The sequence below is a fragment of the Barbatula barbatula genome, assembly GCF_947034865.1.
Source record: "Barbatula barbatula genome assembly, chromosome: 23".
Classification (NCBI taxonomy): Eukaryota; Metazoa; Chordata; class Actinopteri; order Cypriniformes; family Nemacheilidae; genus Barbatula; species Barbatula barbatula.
Genome location: NC_136786.1, coordinates 13,677,647 through 13,700,878, shown reverse-complemented (window position 1 = coordinate 13,700,878; position 23,232 = coordinate 13,677,647). Strand labels below are relative to the sequence as shown.

General features: G+C 40.2%; 1 protein-coding gene across 3 annotated transcripts; it reads left to right on the top strand.

Moving 5' to 3' along the window:
* Nucleotides 1-10,423: 10,423 nt before the first annotated feature.
* On the top strand, nucleotides 10,424-22,222 carry csrnp1b (cysteine-serine-rich nuclear protein 1b). 3 transcript variants are annotated; one of them, XM_079488216.1, is made up of 5 exons: nucleotides 10,424-10,728; nucleotides 16,870-17,071; nucleotides 18,732-18,991; nucleotides 19,162-19,458; nucleotides 19,571-22,222. In XM_079488216.1, the coding sequence occupies exons 2-5, from the start codon at nucleotides 16,888-16,890 to the stop codon at nucleotides 20,540-20,542; spliced, it is 1,713 nt and encodes a 570-aa protein (XP_079344342.1). In that variant the 5' UTR covers nucleotides 10,424-10,728; nucleotides 16,870-16,887; the 3' UTR covers nucleotides 20,543-22,222. The 3 variants fall into 3 exon arrangements, with proteins under 3 accessions (XP_079344342.1, XP_079344341.1, XP_079344343.1); XM_079488215.1 differs by lacking the exon at nucleotides 10,424-10,728 and adding an exon at nucleotides 11,490-11,666; XM_079488217.1 differs by lacking the exon at nucleotides 10,424-10,728 and adding an exon at nucleotides 13,827-13,903.
* Nucleotides 22,223-23,232: the final 1,010 nt, after the last annotated feature.

Here is a 23,232-nt window from a genome sequence, read left to right as displayed (position 1 = left end):
AAATTCATGCTAAATATTTTTGGAATATTTCCTAAATAATTTTTTTACAATATTTTAAACAAATACAAAAGGTCAACTGCGTGCTTAGTGATTTATTATGGAATTGGAAACAGATCAGTGGCTGTTTGATGTGTTTATTGCTTGTATATAAGCCGTTATGGATGCATATCTGCGTCTTTGATCTGTGTATTGTTTGAATGATGAACAGCCTCTGATGCTTTGATTAATCAACGCAGATGGATGATGTGCTTCCAGAGTCAATTTCATTAAGCTGACACAACAGTATATCCTCACACCCATTAGTGACCTCACGTAAACACCCAGAATGCACACACTCAACCCACAGGCCTGCTTACAAAGTTATTCTCTGACTATCAAAAAGCCCATTTTTCCTTGTCGATTATGTTTTTGATGGCACTGAACAGACTGTTAGCAAATTATCGCATTTAATGCTGTCTTCAAAGATGCTACATCTGGTCTACCTTTGCAGTGTAATGTTGCTTAAAGGGGCATACATGTACTGTATTTACACAAGACTAATACAAAAATATTTTTTTAAATAATAAAATAATGCACTGTAATGGAAATGTTTAAAATATTGAAACATTTCATTTTTTTAAATGTTTAATCTCCATACATTTTATGTTTCAATATTAAACGTGGAATTATTTTTTTTATTGAAATGAAATAAAAAAACAATGTTTTGAAAACAAAATGTTCCTGGACAGAGCACAGAATGAGATTTCAATGCTGAGCAAATGAATAATGTATTTATGGATTATCATTCCAATTCCCATAATCTGGGTTGACATGATGACTTCACTGATAAACATGTTTTTCATGCCTAGGAACAACAGAGATACATTAGTCTCCTGTCTTGTTTACGCCACTTTTGTGTTTTGTTTGTTTGTTTCTAAAGGATTAACTTCAAGACTGTTTCAATCCTGAACACAGGCACAATCACAAACTCATGTCTTTCTTTACATTATATTTTATTAAATACATTCAATATATAGTGAATATTTTATAGCATATGGGTTATTTTTTAAATACTTTCTGCTCTTATGTATTGCGTGAGCATCATGATAAAATTGAGGTTTTACTTCCTGTTTTATTCATGCTTTTTCGTTATAATATCCCTTTAAAAATGTATAATATTTGCTTTTATGTATTAATATCCGCTCCTGGAAAATGACTTATGCAAGATTTGTACACACACGCATAATCTTATGAAGTGTTGTGTGGGCAATGTAAGCACTGTCAGAATGTACGAAGAGGACTTGTATTGATACACAACACTCAACTCAAGAGACGCTGTAACCTTGATGCTTAACAAATATTGCTCATTACAGGAGGGTTTATATGAGGAAAGCCATTGACATAATGCACCACCTCTCAGCTAGACATTGGCCCATAAATTATCATTAGAGAGCTGGATGAGGGCAGTAGTGACAGGGAGTTAGTGGTAAAATGTTCTCCTCATGCTTATCTAAAGTCCATTCTTCATCAGTGTTATTGTGGCATTGCAAAACAGAAGTTTTGCAATGTAAAAAATATGCACTTCATTGTAGTTTAGCAAACCATCATCATCCTATGTGAGAAGAATCAGGGATGTTTACACTATTTTAATATAGAAAATGACCTCAGCTGTGTCCTCGTACAGCTTGTTTGTATGCACAGATGGGTTGGCTGCCACGAAAGGAAAAACCACACGTTTCTCCACCAAATGAGCTGGAAAACATTGGCAAATCACTGCTGGTGCTGGGATGATCTGGTTCTATGGTATTTGAAGTCACGCTGCCTGTTTGAGTCCAGGTCTGAATAGCATCTAAGGAGCTGGAACATTTTACTTACTGCTGTATTCCACATTAAAAATGTGTAGTTGAAATGAAATACTTTGAAAATATGGTATGCCCTTAGGTTATACGTGTTATGCTCCATCTAAAACCTTTTTAAACTATTAATTTAGAGTCCATTAATTCGAAGGCTATATGTACATGCAATATTTATACTTAAAATGCATTTGTCACCACAGGACTATTAAAAAGTGAAAGCTAGTGGAGACAGGAAGCTGATTAAAATGAGTAAAATGACTTTAAAATAAAAATGTAACTAAACATTTTTATGGTGATGAAAAAGCTAATGTGTATCAAACCACCCAAACAACAAAGTTAAAAATATATAAATCAAATATATGTGATATTGCAATACATTGCTTTATCATGAGATGTAACTAATCCAAATGTTTTCTGAACTGGTTTGCTTTAAGACGAGGAGTCTGTATCCAGCTTTTAGCGGTTCAAAGTAAACAATCCTCATATGAACACTCCAACAATTCCAGTGCTCTCATCAGGTTGGATTGCCAGCTATTTGACATTCTCCACTTTATGGCTAGAGGATTAAAAGAACATTGCAGCTTTTCTAATAGTATTTACAGTACGCTTGGATTTTATTGCATTCATGAAATGCTTTTACAAGCTGTTTACCCGCACATGTCCAGAAAATAAATGATTGTGGGAATGAACCTCTGTGTGTGCAAGAGAGAAAGAGAGGGAAACTCTGAGCCAAAAGCAATGTCAGTGTGTGAATGATGTTCTTTATGTTTGTGTGTTGTGTTTCAAGTATGCGTGTATGAACGAGAGCTATTCTGTGGGGGGGAATTTACTAAGAATGAATCGCGCCCAATTGAGTTGCCATTTATTTGTTTGTGCTGTCTGCGATGCTTTAGTGCCGATTCACTAAAGGAGTTATGCAAATAAGGTTATGGTGGAAACGCGCCAGCAATATTTGCGCGGACGCAGTTTGCACGGTAAAATTCCTGCAGGCACAGTCTGGGTTGTGAAGGTTACAGAGATCACTGGATCTCTTAACAAAATTGACAAATTGCGATATTCTATTGGCCTTAATTGCAAAAAAAACATATTTAGCGTAAATCATCAAAATGAACAGATCACAATGCTATTTAACCATGCAAAGTTGCTGTTTACCAAATAAGCTACTGTGTGTTTGCATTTTAAAGTGTGCTAAATGTGAGCACGCACGCCTCTTCTGTGTGTGAGGTCCTGGATGAAGGTAGTGGATTGCGTAAGGGCAGAGAGAGAAAGAGAGAGAGAGACCTGCTTCAGTGATTAATGGGGGTCTTCTGTGAGACGCAACCAGGCGCCGAACACAATCACGGCCCCAGACTGACGCTCAAACAGACTTGTCCTTCACATGGGAAAGAGAGGGGGCCGCTCCTCCCTCCTGCTCACCACCCTGCCTGACTACTTCCTCTCCTCCACCTCCCTACATATTGTTCACCAGGAAGGGAGAGGGAGAAAAAGAAAGTGTCAGCACAACAGCCAGTATGTGCGTTGAGGCTGGCAGTGAAGCTGGCAGTATAAAGCCTGCTGATTTTAGTCTCAGTCCGGCCTGTGCCTCTTTTTTTGTGCTTTTAAACAGGGTTTTCAAACAGACTTTAACCTGGGTGCACTCTCAATGGGTCCTTTGTAGAAACAGATCTGTGGACACTGGCCCTCGGCAATCATGACAACTTGGTTCCTTTCTCAGGCTCTGAGGGCAATGCTAGTTTTTAGTGTGAGTGTGGTATTTGTGTGTAAGCTTTTAGTCGAGTTTTTCGCCTGTGTGCTTTATATCCTTAAAAATTCATGTCTTTAGACAAAGTGACAGTGTCTTCTTCCCCCTGGATGTATTTAATCTCATTCCGGTGTCAGTGTCCTGTTGAAAACTGTTAACTATCAGTGATAGATTTGCCTTGTGGGGGGGCAGCGTTATTTTCAATCGGCCCCCCTGTATAAAACCACGTCCTCTACTATGCAATATAAATGAGAGCGAGACATGGAGACGGGGGTGGGCGAGCACTTCTTTCGCAGGCCATTCAATTGCCTCCCGAGTCAGCCTTTTGTTAACTTTAAACGACTGTGGATCCATTTAGTTAACCCAGCGCAGCCCAGGGGCACATTTCATTATTGGGCCTCTTTCAGGGTCCCTAATTGGGAAGCACTGTTGTTGCCGCGACACCTGCGGTTGGCCTGCTTGTTGTTGTAGCCTTGGTAACAACACAGTGCTGAGGTCCTGCCAAACTCAGTCGTCCCTCTCTTTCACACATGCGCATTCCCCGGAGTCCCTGTGCAAAAGGTAGACCAAGTGCAAATTAAATAGCATGTAAAAGTCACAGTACCCTGTTGAGTTACATTTTAGTGGTCAGGTATGTAAAGTGTGAAATAGGTTTCTATTTTTAATAATTTAAGGAAAACCGAGATTAGTGGTCACACCTTATACTTTCGCAAATATTTCTTAGGTTGTTTATTTATTTTTGTTCAAGTAGTTTTCTTTATACCCACATACCTTTAGGTATTGGTTGCTAAATAGCTATTCCGCTGTGCATTCGAAGGAAAAACTATTTGTAATACACCTTTTGTGACAACATGCCCCAGTAACATCTTACTTGTTTTGTACTGCTGGCTTTTAAGATATAGGCCTTGCAAGAACTTTTCAGTGTGGCAGATCTCTTTTACTAGCTGTATTTTACTAGTAAATTTTTCACATCTATGAAGAAAATCCACAGGACAAAAAAGGAAGGCCTGTGACATTTTCATCTGTTCACATTATTTACAGTATTTACTTGCCATTTTATTAATCATTTTATAAAGCCACTCATATATGATAAATACTGTACATACAGTATATGGAGTGCATTGCATATGGATTACGTAAATGTTAGTTCTTCATTGTTTTCCTCACTGTTTTCACTTCATAAACAACAATAAGAAACGGATTATGTATATATATATACAGCTTAAAGCTTCTTAAAGGTGTGATTCATGTCATTTCAGTTAGTCATCCAGAGCTTTAAATATGCCTGTATCGGTCTATAAGAGAAAGTCAGATTCCTGTTTAACAGCTATGCTGGAGAATTATAAAATTCAAACACAGCTTGTTATTCCAGTGTCTATTTATAGCGACAAACATGCTTTGTAAGTGTGTCAGTAATAAGGAAGTACTCTGGTTTAACAGGAAACTTTGCAATGTCTTTGGTTTCCCTTTCTTAGAGGTAGAGTGTGACGTCTCATAGGGGTTTCCGTCACTGTCTGTTTAATCCTCCTATTTCTGTGGAAACTGATATTTAGCCTTGACAAAGTTTGGAAAAAACCTTCTCCATACAGCAAGGAAGCACAAATGTCCACTTTATAAGAAAGAGTAAAAATAGAAAACAAAAGGTAAGTCAATAGAAAAGTGTAATTAAAATAGAAGTTACACAAACACAGCAGATTTCATAGAGCTTGCAAGAAGAAAACTGGCATATTAACTGTTTTTTCCCACAGATTTTAAACAATATTTAGTTTCTTAGGTAAAACCACAAAATGTAAGCACATGCAAAACAATGCACCAACATTGTCCCCTTGTTATTTTGAAAGTTTTCAAACACAATAATGCAACGCGTAGTTATCAGCATTGTGAAACTGACAAAAGACGACTTCTTCAGCAGCTCTCGGAGAGACTTGGAAAGCACGTGTGCAGCATGTAAACATTGCAATGAGGAAGTTCAGCCCTGCTGATACGACCTGACACACACTCGACTGTGTATTGACTTCGGCTGGCTTATCTACGTTGTTCTTAAAGATATGCTGGAGAACGTAATCAAGATGTTTTGAAAATGCAAATGTTTATTTTTCCAAGTATAGAACTGCAACAATGTAAATAACACAGTGTAACACATTTTTTGTTCCGCCTAACTTTATTGTAGTTCTTGTACAATTCTGTGGTCCATATTATTGTGATAATATTTATTTTCATGTAGGATCAATTTTTTAGTGTAAATTAAGCTCTAGTAAATTATGAGTTTATATAATTTATCACGTTATATCGGAATTGCAAATAAACAAAAACTGTACAAATTTAAAAAAAAGTGTTCCAATTGTCACTGTCAGACATTTTTTGAAGCACATGGAAGGTGGGATGAAGCGATAATAATTGACCACGTCTGGAACTTGGTTCAAGAGGACAGTATTAGTCATAAAAGCGAAACACAACTTTTAATTTGAACAACCTGTATAATAACATTGATAGACGTTTAATTAATAATTTAATAAAATACTAAATTAAATTGTTTTAAGTTCAAATGACTTTAAATAGAAAGAAAGACTCCAAGATTTCAATTAACTGTTTGTCCTGCAAACACTTTGTCTGTCAGATACATGTCTGTCAGCATGTTACAAAGACAACCTATAACACAGATAGGCCTCTGTTCTGATGACTCTGCTAAGATTTGGAACATTGATGGATGATCAGAGAGGAGATCAGACACTGTTGTGAAACTACAAAGATCTTTAACACTGGCTGGATATAGGGGGTAGCCGGCCGCCATTTTTATCCACTTGTCACTCATCATTAACCTTCGCAGCTCTAAACGTATGACCCTCCGTTCACTTTCTTCCGTGTTCCTTTGCGGAGACGAGCAATTTTAATGCCACGAAAATTGTCTGAAGGTATATGATTTGAAAAATTAACCTGCTTTTTGATCTTTAATTGTAGAAATGAGCTTTTTTATACACTTGAATCCACAACTTTGTTAACCTCATAGCGCCTTATTTGCTACCACGTTTAGTAGAAACATTGTTTCCATTATAACCTGACATCTGTCAGACTCTAATCAGTAAATCTTTTTTTTTATAAATAGTCTACAAAAAAAATGTGAATCAATGTAAGTGATATTGAATAAAATCGCTCCGGAACAAACACTGAAGGCATTACCTTGACCGCCCTGCAATGTTGCTGCGTAAACAAAAGCAGTTGAGTCTTTTCTTTTGCCTTTTTTCTCTCTCAGCTGCCAAAGACGAGCTCAGAGACTCTGAGAGGAAAAAACACACATACACATTAAGTGCAGGGAAACATAATGAGTGTTTGTTGGGACTGAAAGGGACTATTGGAATTACTGAGCGTAGTGCCGCAAATGTGACCATGAAAATACCAACGCAGACTCTGAACACCAATACATTATATTTTGCAGACTGATCATATTTCCAAACGTGTCATAAAATAAATGTAGAAGCATGTGATATATTTAGATTACAAAAGAAAAAGTGTGAAACTACGGGGAAAATAAGATGTTATTTACTTGTACATAGTCACTTAAGGTACATTTCGAAAAGAAACACAGGCTTCACATTGTTTGTCAAAGGTCAGAAATAACAATAGCAAACTCTCATAAAAGTATAAAAAAGTTCCCATGTCTAAAAAACAAACAGTTCTTTGTCTTTGAACCCGTGATAAAGTTCCGGAAGGAAAATAAGCTTCACGTTTTCAGCTCTTCTTTAGAAAGAGAGAGAGAGAGCAAGAGAGAAAACAGAAGTAAACTCCTTTAATGGGCATCTGATGATGTCATATAACTGGCTGGATCCCTCTGTCTGTGAGTGAGGCAAAGGCTGTGTAGTAATTGGTTGGCAGTCAGTTGGGGGAAGGGTGTTTCTGCTCTGCCGGCAGATTAACCCCTGTATTGAACTCAGCTTTAGTTTCTCAAAGTCTTGTGTCTTTTAACACTAATGTAAAAATTGAATCGCGCATGTTATGTTATGTGAGTTCTTTATGATTTGTATGTCGTTGTGTATGTTTCATATTGTGTTCCTTCGATCAGGCTACATGTTTACAGACGTGCTACTGCTCTGCCGACCCATTTCATTACAGATCAGAGGTGAAACGTTTACGGCTGGAATTTTCCATTCAAAATGTTGCTGAAAAGAGATTATAAATGTTTAGGATTATTATTCTGCTGACAGCATTTCATTCTGTTGTACTTAAAAAGTTGTAGGTAGTTTATTTTGCTTTATAATAGGTCGCAGGGAGAATACATGGCTCAATAGGACAATAATTAGACTCTTGGCAAATCTAGATCTGCAGAATCAGCTCTTGTCTCAGCTACAGGTGACCAGCTGCCCAGCTTTGTTTTCGCTCCTTGGGGACATCAATCTGTTCCCAAAACCTGCACTTCACCATAACTCCTGGCTTGGTCCTGTTTGGGACATTATCGATGTGTTCTATCCAGTGAGGGAGTTTTTGTTTCATTCAATAAGCATTTTTGGAGAGCTTTTCAACATCTTGAAATGTACATTTTCGTTGTAGAATGATCAAACTTTGATGTGCACTTGGTTTTACTTGGAACCTGGTTTAGTAATGCGTGTTACGTGAGTCAGTTCATGCGAGGTGCAGCAATGAACACGTGCAGCGATGGCTTTTTTTCTTCCTGCAGATGGTAAGTATTGAGGGCCATTATTGTTCTCGTTGTAGGACGTCCTCCACAGTAAAGTCTCTGGCACACTTTTAAAGACATAGTGGGTAATGTATGCAGGACTGGGCCAGTGGCCCTGGCAAAAGCGTTCCCCTCCCCCATTATTGAGACTTCTTTTCTTGGAAGAGAAGACAAACATTTGTGAGTTGTGTTTCCTCTGCTTTATTAGAAGAGGTGGATCCTTTCCCAGCCAGGAATTTCTTTCGTGTGTATTTATCAATATTATCGTTTCAACATTGAGTAACAACAAAAACTGATATTGTGTTTCTGTTCTTACAATGACAAACGTTAACTCAACCACTGTGGTCTTCGCTGGCTGTCCTTAACAGATATTAGTGGTTTTGCTGGCGAGAGGTGAGTGGGGGAGTTTTCCACGAGGAAAACTACATGACAGAGTCTTGTGACATCCAGACAGTGTTTTTAAAAGCATGACAGGCGAAAAGGGACATTGATCTACACTTACAGATACTTGAGAACACTTTTCAAAGACATTGAATCTTAACGCAATCTTAACTCCTAATTTATAAAGCAACATTGATAAATCACACTTACATTTACATTGACCATGGTCAAGATGAACGTAAATATACCACTGATGTTATTTCAGAATGCACTCAAGCATGTCTATTGTTACATGGATTTGCCTGTTGCTAACAGTTTAATTTGTGTATTACAACAACAGCAGAACTGCAGTTCCCAGCATGACACCAGACCTGCTTAGCTGACTGTAATTACTTTGTGGATAAGGAAACAAAATGCCTTTTATGAGACCCTATGAACCTAAATCCTTTAAAATGAGGACCATCTATGATCACGTATTAGACTACACAAACAAATACAATCTTTTGGAGGCACCGCCCAAACACCTTAGTTGTATTTTACACCTGTATTTACATAAGCAGCACACCCTCCTCCTTAGAAAACGAAAGTAAACTCCACCTACGCCTCCACTTCACACAATTTTCATAATACTACAATAGTGGAGTTTTGTGTCATGTGTGGGCTGTTAAAGACGATGATACTGGTATGAAAACTGAAGCATGGCAGGGATGGTTTAAGCAAGAGAGAACATGACATATTGTTACCTATATAGAAAATGATCCTGCCAGGTGTTGTGAATCAGTCACGGCGCCTGATGTGAATGTGATCTTCCCGACTCTTACCGAACGATGAATTAAAGTCTAATTCCTAATTCAGGATGTTTGAGAGGGGAAGTCAATGTATGTGAATATATAAAAATGATTTTAACAAGCTTTGTGACTCATTAGTTCAGTGGAGGTTGATTCAGCATCCAATAAAAAACAATGTCAGATAGAATGGTCAAATATACAGTCAATTTGGAATATTTCATATATGTGACTCTTGATCACAAAACCAGTCTTAAGTAACACGGGAACATTTTTAGTAAAAGCCAAAAATACATTGTGTGGGTCAAAATTATAGATTTATCTTTTGTGCCAAAACTCATTAGGATATTAAGTAAAGATCATGTTCCATAAATATATTTAGTAAATTTTCAACCCAAAATATATAAAAACTTGTGAGTGGATGGCCTTCGGATTGACAACTTCGAAGGCAATTTTCTCAATATTTAGATTTTTTGCACCCTTTACTTCCAGAGTTTTACACTCTTGTATCTCCACCAGATATTGTCCCATCTTAACAACCCATACATCAATAAAAAGCTTAACTCTTCAGCTTTCAGTTGATGTAAAAATCTCAACTTCGAAGAATTGACCCATAAGACTGGTTTTGTTGTCCAGGGTCGCATATGTATATGAAGTTTAATATCGCAAACTAATTATGTACACGCCTAGTGTATAAAATGAGTATTTGAATATTAATAAAATGTATTAACTCAGCAGCATTTTTAATTGTTTAGTAACTTCATTAATACACATCAGAACCACTATATTAAACAAAACAGCAGAAAGAGTTCAATCTCACTCTCTCTCTCTAAACGTGATGCAATGCACTAATATGATTTACTGTATTAACAATAACGTTTGGGCGGAAACTATGGTTACCAGAGCGCCTTTTTTCACAAATAATGAAAGATTTACGGTTCCCATAACCCGCCGTTATTGCGTTCCGGCGCTTTCTCGATAATGTTACTATAGTGATTTTCTATCAGGATGCGAGCGCGACAGGGGGAGTGTCGCTCCGCGCGGAAGGCAGGAAGCGGCGCGTGGGCAGTCTCTCCCTCTGTCACCGCCTGCGTCACACGTCAGGAGGGAGTTTTCCACTGACGAAAAGACTGCGCCGCTCCGCCGTCTGCTTCAGACAAGAGGAACAGTTTCAGCGGCCGCACGCCGAGCGCACAATAGCCACGCACAGTACACGGGGATCTCTGTTCGGATAAATCCCGATCTATCATTTGGATTATAACCGGTTCGTCGCCATCGATACCACGATATCACTAATGCTGATCGGATACGTTATTGGTGAGTAGCGGAGGACGCTGTTGTTCAACGTTACACTTGTAATTTGTCTTATGGCCAATCGGTTACGTTACTGGAGTCCGGCCAAATAGTTTAAATGTCCTTTTGCTCTCGTGCAAACGGATACAAAATCATTTCGTGACGAGTTTAAGTAGTGAAGTTAAAGGGCATGCTGCTGTTGGCGTAAAATGAACAACTAAAGTTTGCGTTTGTCTTAATGTTAGTCAATGTAACGTTATACGCAAACACCCTCTGATTTATATTCCGGCAAATAACTCCGATTTAAAATCGTATTGTTTGTTTGTTTTAGTGTATGTTAACTGTGACAATAGAGGCGCGTGCGTTCAGATTAAATAGCACAGATATCACAGATTTTAAATGACTGTTGAGTTTGTTGTAGACTCGATTCGATGTTTATTCCCAAAACAGCTGTTGACGGTTCTGAGTCGGAACATTTGGCGCGGAATTCCAGCATAGTGGACCGTGTGTGTAACGTTATCCAATAAGACGTAATCGCTGGTGTGTGTGTGTTGAGTGGATTCCTCGTTCGCGTTTATAGCGCTGGTGGTGTGTCTTCTGAAGCGAGAGCGACTCCTTAAGGTGCCACACCGTATCATTTCAATACAGCGTGCGCGCAGACCTGCGCTCAGCCTCATTTGCTCTTTCTGTCCTCTCTGTGACGTCACGAGTGCATGCGAGGTTGCGCACACGTCTGCGGACAGACCCGATTTGTCATTTGATTGACATCGGTCAATCACGAGGGTGAGAGATGATCGGGTCATCACCCACCGACGCGTCGCGTGATTGTATTGAAGGGGTCATTTATCGTAATGTTCGCGTACCGGTTTTGTCGACTGTTTACATTTCATTGGATGTTTGGTGTGTTCCTTTCTTTTTTTGGGGAGGAAATTAGGCATTCTTGAATGGACGACTACAGTGGGGTAAAAAGTTACCGCGTTTACCGATGAGCTCGCTTGTAAACTTATGTCTGGTTATGTTGTGAAAATAGCAGCGTTTGTTATGTCGTTTAGTTAGTCTCTTTGGTAATAGAGTAAGATGAGTTTCATGTTGTTTCTTTGTGCGCGAGCGCATGTTCCTGTCCGGTACGCTGTGGCCGTCTCGCGCGCGACCTCACTGGGACTGATGATGTAGTTTTTCCGTTTCATTGAACACACTTTTTTACCACATTTCATCTTTAATCGATTATCTGTCATTTTAATTGGCTCTCATTTTGGTATGTCGGTAGGAATACAACTATGTTGCACATGCACATTGTTGTATTGGAGTAATAAAGTTAAATGAACACACGTGATAAGAGACGCGTGATCTGTTTCTTACACTTCTGGGTTAGGAATGTGTAGACCTGCACGTGTATTGCGGGCAGTCCACCAGCTGTGACTATTAACTATTAGTGAGTCATTTATCCGATGCAAGTGGCACCTGGCAGGAGTACGTTTGATGATGCGTCGTCTTGTTCCTTTTCATAATCTTTAAGACCATCATTTATCTTAACCAGTCAAAGACCTTTAACGGATGTCTGTATCCTAAGTGGACAAATACATTTTATCCTATTGACAAGGTGGGTGTCCCTCTTTGATGCATATTGTGGGGTGCACTTGTGATTGGGGGAGGTGGTGGTCTTGATTTCTCTAAAACAGAGGGACCCCATCTGTTTTCTCACTCTAGCATTCATCTTGGGTAGTGAGGTACCAGTGGGTGCCCCAGACACGAGTTGACCCCTGAGCTCCCCCCCTAGACACACTCTCTCTTGGGAGTCTCGTAGAAAGCTTCTATTTGTTTTGCCACTGCACTATTAGGTTAGTACAAACCCAGCGAGCCCGATGACTTCGCAGGGAAGTTTCACTTTACGCACACTGTTGGAAGTTTGCATTTCGGATATTGATGCAAATTGTTCAGTGTGTGATGAAAATATCTCTTACTTTGGGTATTTTCCTGAGTTGTCATGTTTTCCACTCGTTGACTTGTGAAACGTGAGGAGCAATTTGTTCAAAACATCTGTCTGGTGTTTACTGACTTTCAGGGACTTCAATGTTTTTGACTATTTAGAAGTTATTTAAGTTGGCATAATATTGCCATTTAACACAATAAATGTTTCAACAAACTTTTATTCTGTTGTTTGGGTGTGTTTGTGGCATCCACAATGTCACACTTTAACTGTCTTTGAAACGCAGCGACCATTCAGCTTTTATTACGAGGCATGTGAGGCATGTGAATCCTCATCTCCACCCTTATAACACAATCTTTGATGATGCATGTTTTAAATATTATACGCCTCATCAGGTGTTTTTATGGGTGTCCCTGTCCTCTGATAGATCCTCTTTGGGAATAATGGTTTGGACTGTACAGACACATCTGGAATAAATAGGCCATTTTCCTCTATTACAGAATGTGTCACAGGAGAATTCCTGTGGGCTGGAGACATCGCATTATTTATTTGTTTAAAGTTCTCGCCGGCTACCCTCCTCCAACATCAGTGTACGTTTCTATTTGGGATGAATGTGTACTCTGCACGGGTTGCGGTTCAGGAACAGAATGTCTCTGGCATAGTTGAGCATCCAGAGTTCTGATGATCAACACAACACGTTTCTCCCTCCTCCCCCTGCCTGCAGTTCCTATAGCCTCACCAGTAGGAGGAGCCCTTTTGTTTTATAATTTACATATCTAGATGTGTGTAATTTTGACAACTGTTTGTCACTTTAATATTTCAACTCGATTTCAGTTATTGTGCCATTCATTTTTCCACCTTTAAACCAATACAGCAGTGATCCCCTTAAGGGTATCCTGGGACACACCGGTGCATGCTTTTAGACCTGTATGAATATTTTCCTCTCTGGCTTGGTCGTTGAGAACAGGTACATAAGGAATATTCAACACCTCCAGAGTTTAGATCCAGCTCTCTCAAACACACCTGGACAACCACCCAAAGTCTTCAGGACTGAAGGAGTGGAGTTAAATAGCCCTGAGCTACATAGGCTGCTTGCTTGGTTATCTTTTGTGAAGGTGCTAAGCTGTGAGCTGGAGGTACAAAGTCAACTCTCTTGCATAAGAAAAGGTCAGGATTCCACTGCTTGTCTGCGTGAGCGGAGAAGTTAGCAGTGGAAACAAGTTGCAAGGTGATTTGAGTTGTTTGTACACTACACTAGGACTCCAAACGCTGGTGAGTTTTAATGAAGCTGCTATCTGTGTTTGTGTTTTTTTCCCTCAAACTTTATATCAGGCATCACATCCCTCTGCTGACAGTTTATAATTCAGTAGTCTTTGCATTCATGGGCATTCTTGGTGTCTTTCTAGTGCACTAGATTTACATGGTGACAACAACATAGGGGATGCCTCATCAGGGCACTGTTGCTATTGGAATGGCAGCTCTGCATAATTTATGATCAAGTGCAAATATCTCACCTGCTCAGTCTCATCCAAGTGTCTGGGATACATGGTGACAGCTCCTGCCATTTGCTTTCTCCACATCTGTCTTTTGTTGGATTCATGAGTTCGCTGCTCATTTTTTATTAATTTAAGTTCAAGATTTTCTCAGATACCAATATTTTGTCATTGCAGTGTGCTGAGTGCAACAGGACAAGCGCCGGATTGACTTCCAAATGAGCTCTCCATCCCCCGTGTATCCCCCCTTCCGCTTGTTCCTGGGATTAGCCCGTCACCATTGTTTCTGCCTGTTAAGCAAGATTAACAAATCAATGTGTCAGGTAGACCGCTGTAAAGAGACACCCAGGTCCTGCTCCCGCCCCTGCTATCTCTCATCTGTCCTGTGCGGTTTCCCCCTCTCTCCGTAATTAAAACTGCATGGCTTTCTCAGGGAATGCTGATGCTTTTGTGTTTGGTTTTAAATCTTCCCTCTGCTAAAACTCTGTGTGGGACAGAACCGGGGGCCTGTAAAGATGCTGTGTGCAGGTGTTCTCTCAAGAGACACGTGGTTGATTGTCTAAAAACGGCGTGCAATGAAATGGCGAAAGCCAATTTCCCAGTCAAATGAGTAGATAAGGGTGAATTCTTTGTCATTTTGTTGTCTTCTCTTCGTGTGTGGTGAGAGTATCTTCTTCATTATATGTCTCGCTGTTTATATGAAAAGACTTCTTTCATCAGGACCTCTGATGGCCCAAAGGCTTGTCTGTACAGAAAGCCTGCTTGTTTTCAAGCAAGATGTAGCTTGTAAGGGTTTGAGCTCTGTGCTGGATCTGTTTACATGCAAATGAGGACTGATCTGGACACATACTTTTCGCAGTAAAAATAGATATCTTCAGTCTCTAGTGTGACTTAAAAAAAATCCCAAATCAGCTGTTTATCCATTTGTCCGTATATAAACCCGTCAGCTGCATGTCCGATTACTACCACATGCCGGCTTTTCCATACTTTGGCACTGAGCAATAAAAAGGGTTTGACTTTTGGAGCACCTGTACAGTTTAAATACTGTTTGCAAGGTGCTTTTGCCTGGTGTTTCACAAGCCGATAAGTTTAGTGACGCAAACAGGCTGCCACGGTTTGTCCTCTGAAGTTATTGTCAGGTATAGACGCACATAAGACCTGCCTCGCACACGTTGGCAGTGACATTTAGCACAGAAGCCGTGGCTAAACGGCAGACGGTACAGCCCTCGTCGTCTGGCACATTTACGATGATGGCACTAAAGTGTGAAACGCAGAAACCTGTGGGAACGAGAGGTTTCTATGCAGTCTAGCCGAAAAGATCATATTTTTAAGTGTGTCTTTAATTTGAACATATCTGACATCATATTGTTAATGGTACAATCATGTATTTTGTTATGAGTTAGTCAGAGTGGTTAATTTGTACATCTATATATTTGTCTTTCAGATTGTCGCTTCATTTAAATGCCATCTTTGCATTATTAAGGTACATTTAATAGCAATAACATCGGCCAATATAATGGATATTCCAAAGATGATGCGAGTCAGTATTTTGCTCATGCTGTTCGGGAGAAATAAAGATGTCATTGGATGTCTAATTAGTTTTGGATGACACATTGCAGTGTGAGATGAGCTCTGTAATCCGCCAAATACAGTTGTCTGCCACTTTTCTTTGTAGTGACTTGGAACAAGATATTTGCTGTACGTATGTATCATCACTCGTAATCCGACTTGTGGGAGGAAAACCAGTACACAGAAAAGTACCATCAGCTACACTTTGTTCAGGTCATTTCTAGAATTGACTAGTTTTCTGAAGTTCAGTTTTTTGTCGGTTTGCCCAAGCAGCAGTGAAACTAATCTTTAAATCAAACCCTTTCCTTCCTTTCTTCCATTCTGAGTGTGTGTGTGTGTGACCGAGAGGCAGAGCCTGAGGTGAACTAGCTGATGGGGGTTTATCTCAGGGCAGAGAAACAACAGTCCATAGCCAGCAGTATCAAATGATTGTGTGAATGATGGCTTGTTACGCTGGATCTGACTATGAAAAAGGGTGCGCACCGGCTAGTCTCTTCCTGCCAATGGATTGATTGCTTTTATTGCCCAATAAGCTACAGCAGGAGCAGTGACATGCATTCTGGGCTTATGTTACAAATTTGTTTACTATGGCAAGCTGTACACACATTTATTGGGGAGTGTAATAAAATGAATTTGGCAGCCGTGTGATAGTCTCAACCGGCCTACGGATGTGCACATGTTTTAGTGGGTGTCATCGAAATCCTTGCACCTATTGGTAATGTGGCTATGTATTTAATCACCCTCCCCAATCAATGACTTTGTCTAGCTGATTGGATTGTGGAGTGAGTGAAGGGATTGGTAATTGTTGACTAGCACCGGAGAGACTTGATTGATTGCTTCCTGTTTTCCTCAGCGCTCGGAGACGACATAAAGCGGTCAGCTGGTTGTTGAGAGAGAAACAGCCAGTATTAAAAACAGCATGGATGTTTGGTTGCTATTAGGACAAAGAGAACGCCTCGGATATCTGCTCATGTGGATGTATAGATACAGCGATTTCCATAGAAAAACAAATTAGTCTTTGCCCAAGGGCGGATCGGATGTGTGCATTGAACAGCCTTTGCAATGTACTTTCAGGATATCTCTTTGTATTCATGTAAATAGAAAATTACGTTGATGGCTCAGCTTATTGTGTTCACACTCTAATAATGCTTTTCTGTCTTCTCTTGTGTCTCGCAGATCATCGACACTAGCGCCATGAGCGGGGTTCTCAAGAGGAAGTATGCGGAGGTGGAGGAGGACCCATGCTATTCCTCCTCCTCCCCATCCTCTCTCTCCTCCTCCGCCTACTCGGAGTGGGACTCGGACGGGGAGAGCTGCTACTCGGACACCCTGGATTCAACCCCCAGCAATCCCAGCTCTCCAGCAACAACATTTAACAGTGAGTTTCACCCCATTAGTCAAAATCTCGGGGATGCAAAATTCATATTTGGACCCTGTTGTTTTTTTTTTATAGCACATGGCCCTGCATGCTAGCTGCAACGTGCATAAGGTCTGCACAACTTATCTCAGTCCCATGCCACAGTCATGTCCTACCTGATAAGACGCTATTGAGATATGGGATAAAGAGTCTTGCCTGGCAGTCTGGGTTCTGGATGAAACCAATTGCACAAATACCTATGTTTTGATGCACAGCACATTTACCCAGCCTGTCTGTTCAGGAGGGCGAAGGTACTTTGCTGCATGTTGGGTAGGGGTGAAGGAGGGAAGGCAAGCAGTTGTGAGTTTCCCAGGACGGCAGGGCAGCGAGCCAGCTAGCGTGAACACAGCTTTGTCTGAGTACTGGGCACGAAACCAGCACAGGTGCTGAGAGAGAGACAAAGAGGGTGTGTAGGAAGAGAAGAGGAAGGGAAATGATACGGTTGTCTGGTTGTGTTTATGAAACGGAGAAAGTGGCGGAATATACAGGAGTCTGTGTAGATGTCATATTTAATGGGTTACCTGTACTGTATTTGATAGGAACCATATTTTTTGTCACAGCTTAATGTTTATACTAAACAATGACTCTGTTGCATAGATTTCATTAAACAGGAAGGTCATTACTGGAGTTACAACAGTATCAAATGTTTAGGGTATTTGGTTTCTTCGTTCTGATCTTCCTAAAGTCCTGTTAGATGAGAGAACATATTTGCACAAGCTTCTGATAGGGAAATTGTTCATGGTTGAACCCCCCCCTCCGATTTGCACGTAGAATCCATCCACTTTGATAACAATCGGTGAGCTGGCAGCCTTGTGGGAACAATTAACCGCAAAAGAGTAAATGGGGAAAAAATACAAACTGCTCTTTTCCACATGTGGTTCGTCCATATGGTTTTCTTGCATACTGTATGAAGAAAAGTCCCATTTAAACAGCGAGACTCTACGACCTATGACATTTGACTGAAGTCTGACTGTTGATTTTAGCCGGCTGTAGGAGCTATTTACAGGGGCGATGGGAGAGTAAAGATGGCATGTCCTGTAAAAAGACGGGTGTGTTTTATAAAAAGCTACCCTGCTCTGTAAGCTTTTGTACCTTACGTTTTTGTATGAGTTCCAGATACAATTTTGGAGGCTAGGCTGTCTTTGCACACCTCAGCGCCAAGGGGAAATTCCTGTGTGGATTGTTTGTCAGACATGAGTTATGAGGAATGCAATTGTCTTCACAATGGATTCTAGAGAAAAGTATTTAATGGACATTATCTCTGCTTCTGTTCTGAAGCTTGCCTATCTAGGGATTTGCTATGTGTATTCTGCCACCTGGTGGTCATCTAGAACAACAGCGAAACGTTTACGTGATCTTGATGTTTACACAAGAGACTCAGGCACTCCAAGTCTTCCCATTAGGCCTGGCACACTTCCTACTCAAATACTCCCCAATGAGAAACTCAGAAAAGGCTATTTTTTTCTTTCAGGACACTCTCAGACGTGTGCCATTTTATTTTCCATTATGAAATTCCATTCCATGACTGTGTTTGCCCACTGTTTTCCACTAAACCCATAGGGGAAAACATGAAACCCTATCATGAAGAAAACACCTTACATTTAATCCCTTTTTTTTCCAGCCACGTCCATTCTGAAGAAAGCCAAGCGCACACGGCGAGGAAACGTGCAGTTCGACCAGGTGACGGTTTTCTTCTTCCCGCGCTGCCAGGGCTTCACCAGCGTGCCCAGCCATGGAGGCTGTACCCTCGGTATGATGCAGAGACACAGCGCGCAACAATGCTACACGCTGGCTGAGTTTGCCGTAGAACAGCGCCACCTACGGAGGGAGAAACTTAAAAACAGAATGAAGGAGGAGAAACTGGAAGCTCTTAAGCTGAAGGTATTAAGTCAGAAGTTGAATAAATGAAACATACAATGGAGTATAAAAGTTTCAGATTATTTAAATTAGGTTTGCATTTTTCTAACTTAATTCCTACTTTGTTGGAAAATTGTTATTAGCAAACTTGTACTGTATGAAATGTTAACCCTGCAATATTCTTTACCTGGCAGCTTACTAAAAACGGTACCCAAGAATCAGAAGAAGCTGACAAGTTGACTGTGGATGACATCCCCGAGGATGAAATCGACCTCAGCGGCGTCAACCTGGGGGACGGGTCCTTCCTCCATCCCTACCCCTCAAAGAAAAGGCACGCTATTCTGAAAGCAGCTGGTGTTAAGAAAATCGATAAGGAGGAGAAGCGGCAACTGCACGAGCTGCGTACGTCAAGGGAGGACTGCGGGTGCGACTGCCAGGGCTTCTGTGAGCCAGAAACCTGCAGCTGTAGTCTGAATGGGATCAAATGTCAGGTGAGGGCTTCCTTAAACCATTAAACATCCAATCCCAACTGAGGTTTACGAGGAATATTTACAGGTATCATTTACTAAATAGACTAATGTAATGTGATTTTTGGATTCACAGATGGACCACTCATCCTTCCCCTGTGGCTGCACTAAAGACGGGTGTGGGAACACGCAGGGCCGCATCGAGTTTAACTCTAGCCGAGTTCAAACCCACTACATCCACACTATCATGAAGCTAGAGCTGGAGAAGCGCCTAGAGGAGCACGCGACTGAGGTCTCCGAAAATCAGCCTGACCGCACTTCCCCAGCATGTCCAGCAGAGCGCAGCACCGTCCCTGAGATTCCGACTTTCCACTTTAATTCAGAGCTTGTGGCTGTGGGTGAGAACAGCTGTAGCAGCGACATGACTGATTCGTCTAGCTCTTCAGGACAAAGTGAAGACTCTGAAGGTGTCGAAAGCTGTCGGAGCGAGCAATCATCGCTGGATGTTGATGAAAATGGACTGACTAGAATTTTAAGCTTTAGTGACACGGACAACGATGATTTTTCTGGTAGGGATGGAGACACCAAAAGTAGCAATGATAACCAGCAGCAAAGGAATGAATCTGTGGGTTACGGGATCTTTAGCACAGCCGACAACAAACGCAGCGCAGCGCAAACGGACTCTATCATGAACAACAGTCGTACAACCATGTCTGAGCTTTTGGACGAGAACGCTAATCAAGGCAACGCTCTATTCCACAGCGGGTCCATACCGCACACCCCTTCGCCCTCCATAGATCGGTCGTCCAGCTATATGGACCTAAGCCTCTCTTCAGAGTCAGACCTAGAATTCTTTGATGGGTTTCCTTCTCTGGGACCAAGCTCGCTGTACAACTCTCTGAAGGAGTACGAGCATGTGGACAACTTCTTTCAGTTCCAGTTGCCTAGTTGCCCCAGCCTTCCTCAAGCTGCCGACCCGGGCACCTGTTTCCTGGAGTCTCTGATTGGCTTGTCAGATTCTATCCCAGAACCCCCTGCCAACTTCACGGACAATCAGATGCTGGAGGACGCCATGAAACTGTCTGTTATGGAATCTGTCAAAGTCTAAGGGACGATGTTTTTGAATAATCACTGGGTGGGGGTGTAAATTAATTCCAGCTTTTTTTGTCATTGAACAGCTCTCCAGTGCTAATATTTGCATTATCTGCCTTTAAGATGTTAGCAAAGCATTAAGTTATTATAACAATCTTTATTATCATTATTCGTATTGCCATACTAGTGGCAGCTAACATTTCAGTAAAAAAAAAGTCTGGCCAACTGATATTTTGGAATGTGGCCCAGAAGGTGAAGAGTTTCTCATCCACATCGTTGGTATTATCTATTATCTATTACTATTATTATTATTGCTCAAGTTATTTATATGAATTCAAAATGGGCACAGATGGGAGTCTTGAAATAGTGCTGATTATGTATCTCAGGGACTTTTTCTAGCTTTCGGAAGCAATGCAATTTGACCATCGCTGTTATGATTCTTATTTGGCTTTTTCTGAGAATTTCTACCAAAACACAAAACAGCATTTAATGGCCGCTTTGGGAGGCTTCTGTCCCTGTTGCTTTTGGACTATATGGTGGTCTGTACTTTATTGCAAAGCTAGAGGAAACTCCTGTTCTACAAATGGCTCCTTGGGATTTTAATGGTACACGAAACCCCCCCGAGGCTCCTCAGTTAGCACTTTATCTGTGAAAGAAAACAAACCAATCCGACAACAGATGGGTCAGTCTCGTTTTGCCCTGTTGTTTTGATTATTTTCATACAACTTGTGGTGATCATCAGCACAAAGAAAGCGAGCGTTGTTTCTAATTTATTATACACACCACAGATATCTCAGTTGTAAACCGTATTCATTATGGAAAAGCATACTATAACTGTGATATCTATTGACCATTGCTTTTATTTATTTATTCTTGCAGAGTTATTTATTTTTGTTTTTCCTTGAATGCCAGCTACATATATCTGAGCCACACTGTGCTCTGGAGAAGTGGAAATAATGCAGCTTTTTTAAAAACAAACATATTTAGGCTCTGTTCACACTTCACACCTTAAATACATTAACCTGTGTGAAGCACGTCTTTATGTCCTTTTATGTTTGTAGCTGTGGAGAAAGGGGCACCAACAGCAAAGTATTTAATTATCTATTCTATTACTATTAACACTTTGGTTAAATTATTTCACAGTTAGCATTTCAGCATGATTTAATTTATTCATTGTTTGGGCAATAAAACATGGTGTGTTTAATAAAAAGGTTTACTCTTTGTGCCCGTTTAACACAAGGAGCCGCGGTCTAATGAACAAGATTCTTTAATAGCTGATGCTGTATAATCTACCTATTGATTCAATTGTGGGTGTGTTGCCTACGATATAGAGAATTAACATTTTGTAACTATGTAGATTTGAGAGAATTCTAATCTGTATTAATGACAAATTATTTTATTAAGAAATTAAATCCACAATGTTCGTCAAATATGGAAAAATTTGTAATATATGAATAGAGCTAAATCTATGCTTGAGCAGGTTAGTAAAGCCAAGCATAAGGCAGGTGTTTGCATAGTAAGAACAGAGTCACGGAAATATTACTTTCAACTGTCTGTACAATGTAAGTACCTAAATACATTTATAAAGCTAAATCACTCCGAATGGTTGGGCAGACACAACTGGCAACATGAATCGTGGGTATAAATTAGTCGTTTCAAAAACGTTCTGTGGATTAAGCCTGCATATATTATGCAACATGTATCATATTATGCAAAGAAAATGCATTTGTGTTGCCCATATTGTTTCCACTTCAAAATGAAGACCGATAAAAGATTTGTATGTTTCTGAATGAGTTGGAAGGAACTGAGTTAATGTACATATCGAACCATCCAGACTTTAGCTGTTGGAGCAGCCTTATCTGACCTATTAAGAGCATTTGCATGCCAAATCTGTTTATACATTTGCCTCCATACTACTTGTTTAGAGAGCAGAAATGCACAATCAGAAATGTATTCGCTTTTTTGCCTTCACGTGTTGTTCTTGAAATCAATTAGATTCATTTCCATGGCCAAGTGGGCATGGCTTCATTCATGCAAGTCCAGTTTATTCCCTTGTAAAGATGCATCACCTCCTCACGATGGAAATTATGGTATTTATTAGTCATGACTGGTGTATGTTTTGATCTCTGACGCTTTGCAAAGTGTTTCTTACTTCTGCCTTTTTGTTGTATATATTTTCTGCTTACATGAAGACGAAAACCAAGCAGTTCTTTTATATTATATATATTTTCACGCTTAACAGTTTCAAGCTGTTCATTTCATTCATGTCATTTGACGGTAGTTTGTTCCTTCAAAATAAAAGTCCAGCTTTTTGTTAAATTGTTGTTCGCCCTGTTCTTTTAGATCTGTGACTGAGGAAAAAAAACTAATTCTGGGGTAATTCTTTCACTCAAAGGGATACTTCAAAAGAAGGAAAATTCTGTCATCATTTACTCACCGTCGAGTTCTTCCAAATCTGTACCAGACAGATTTTGCCCCCAGTTGACTACCATAGTAGGAAAAATACAATGGTAGGGAAAAGTGCCCCTACATTCTTCAAAATGTCGTCTTTTGTGTTCAACAGAACAAAAAAATGATAAAGTAATTTGTCCTACTATGGGGGGCAAGATCTGTTTGGCTACAAGCATTCGTAAAAATCTTTGTTCATTAGAACAAAGAAATGTATACAGACGTGGAACAACTGAAGCGAAGTAAATGACGACAGAA

What these genes read in the sequence shown, in the direction of transcription:
- csrnp1b (XM_079488215.1), top strand. An exon ending in TGGAAGCTCTTAAGCTGAAG is followed by an intron (nt 18,992 to 19,161) that starts GTATTAAGTCAG and finishes TTTACCTGGCAG; the next exon opens with CTTACTAAAAACGGTACCCA. An exon ending in TGAATGGGATCAAATGTCAG is followed by an intron (nt 19,459 to 19,570) that starts GTGAGGGCTTCC and finishes TTGGATTCACAG; the next exon opens with ATGGACCACTCATCCTTCCC.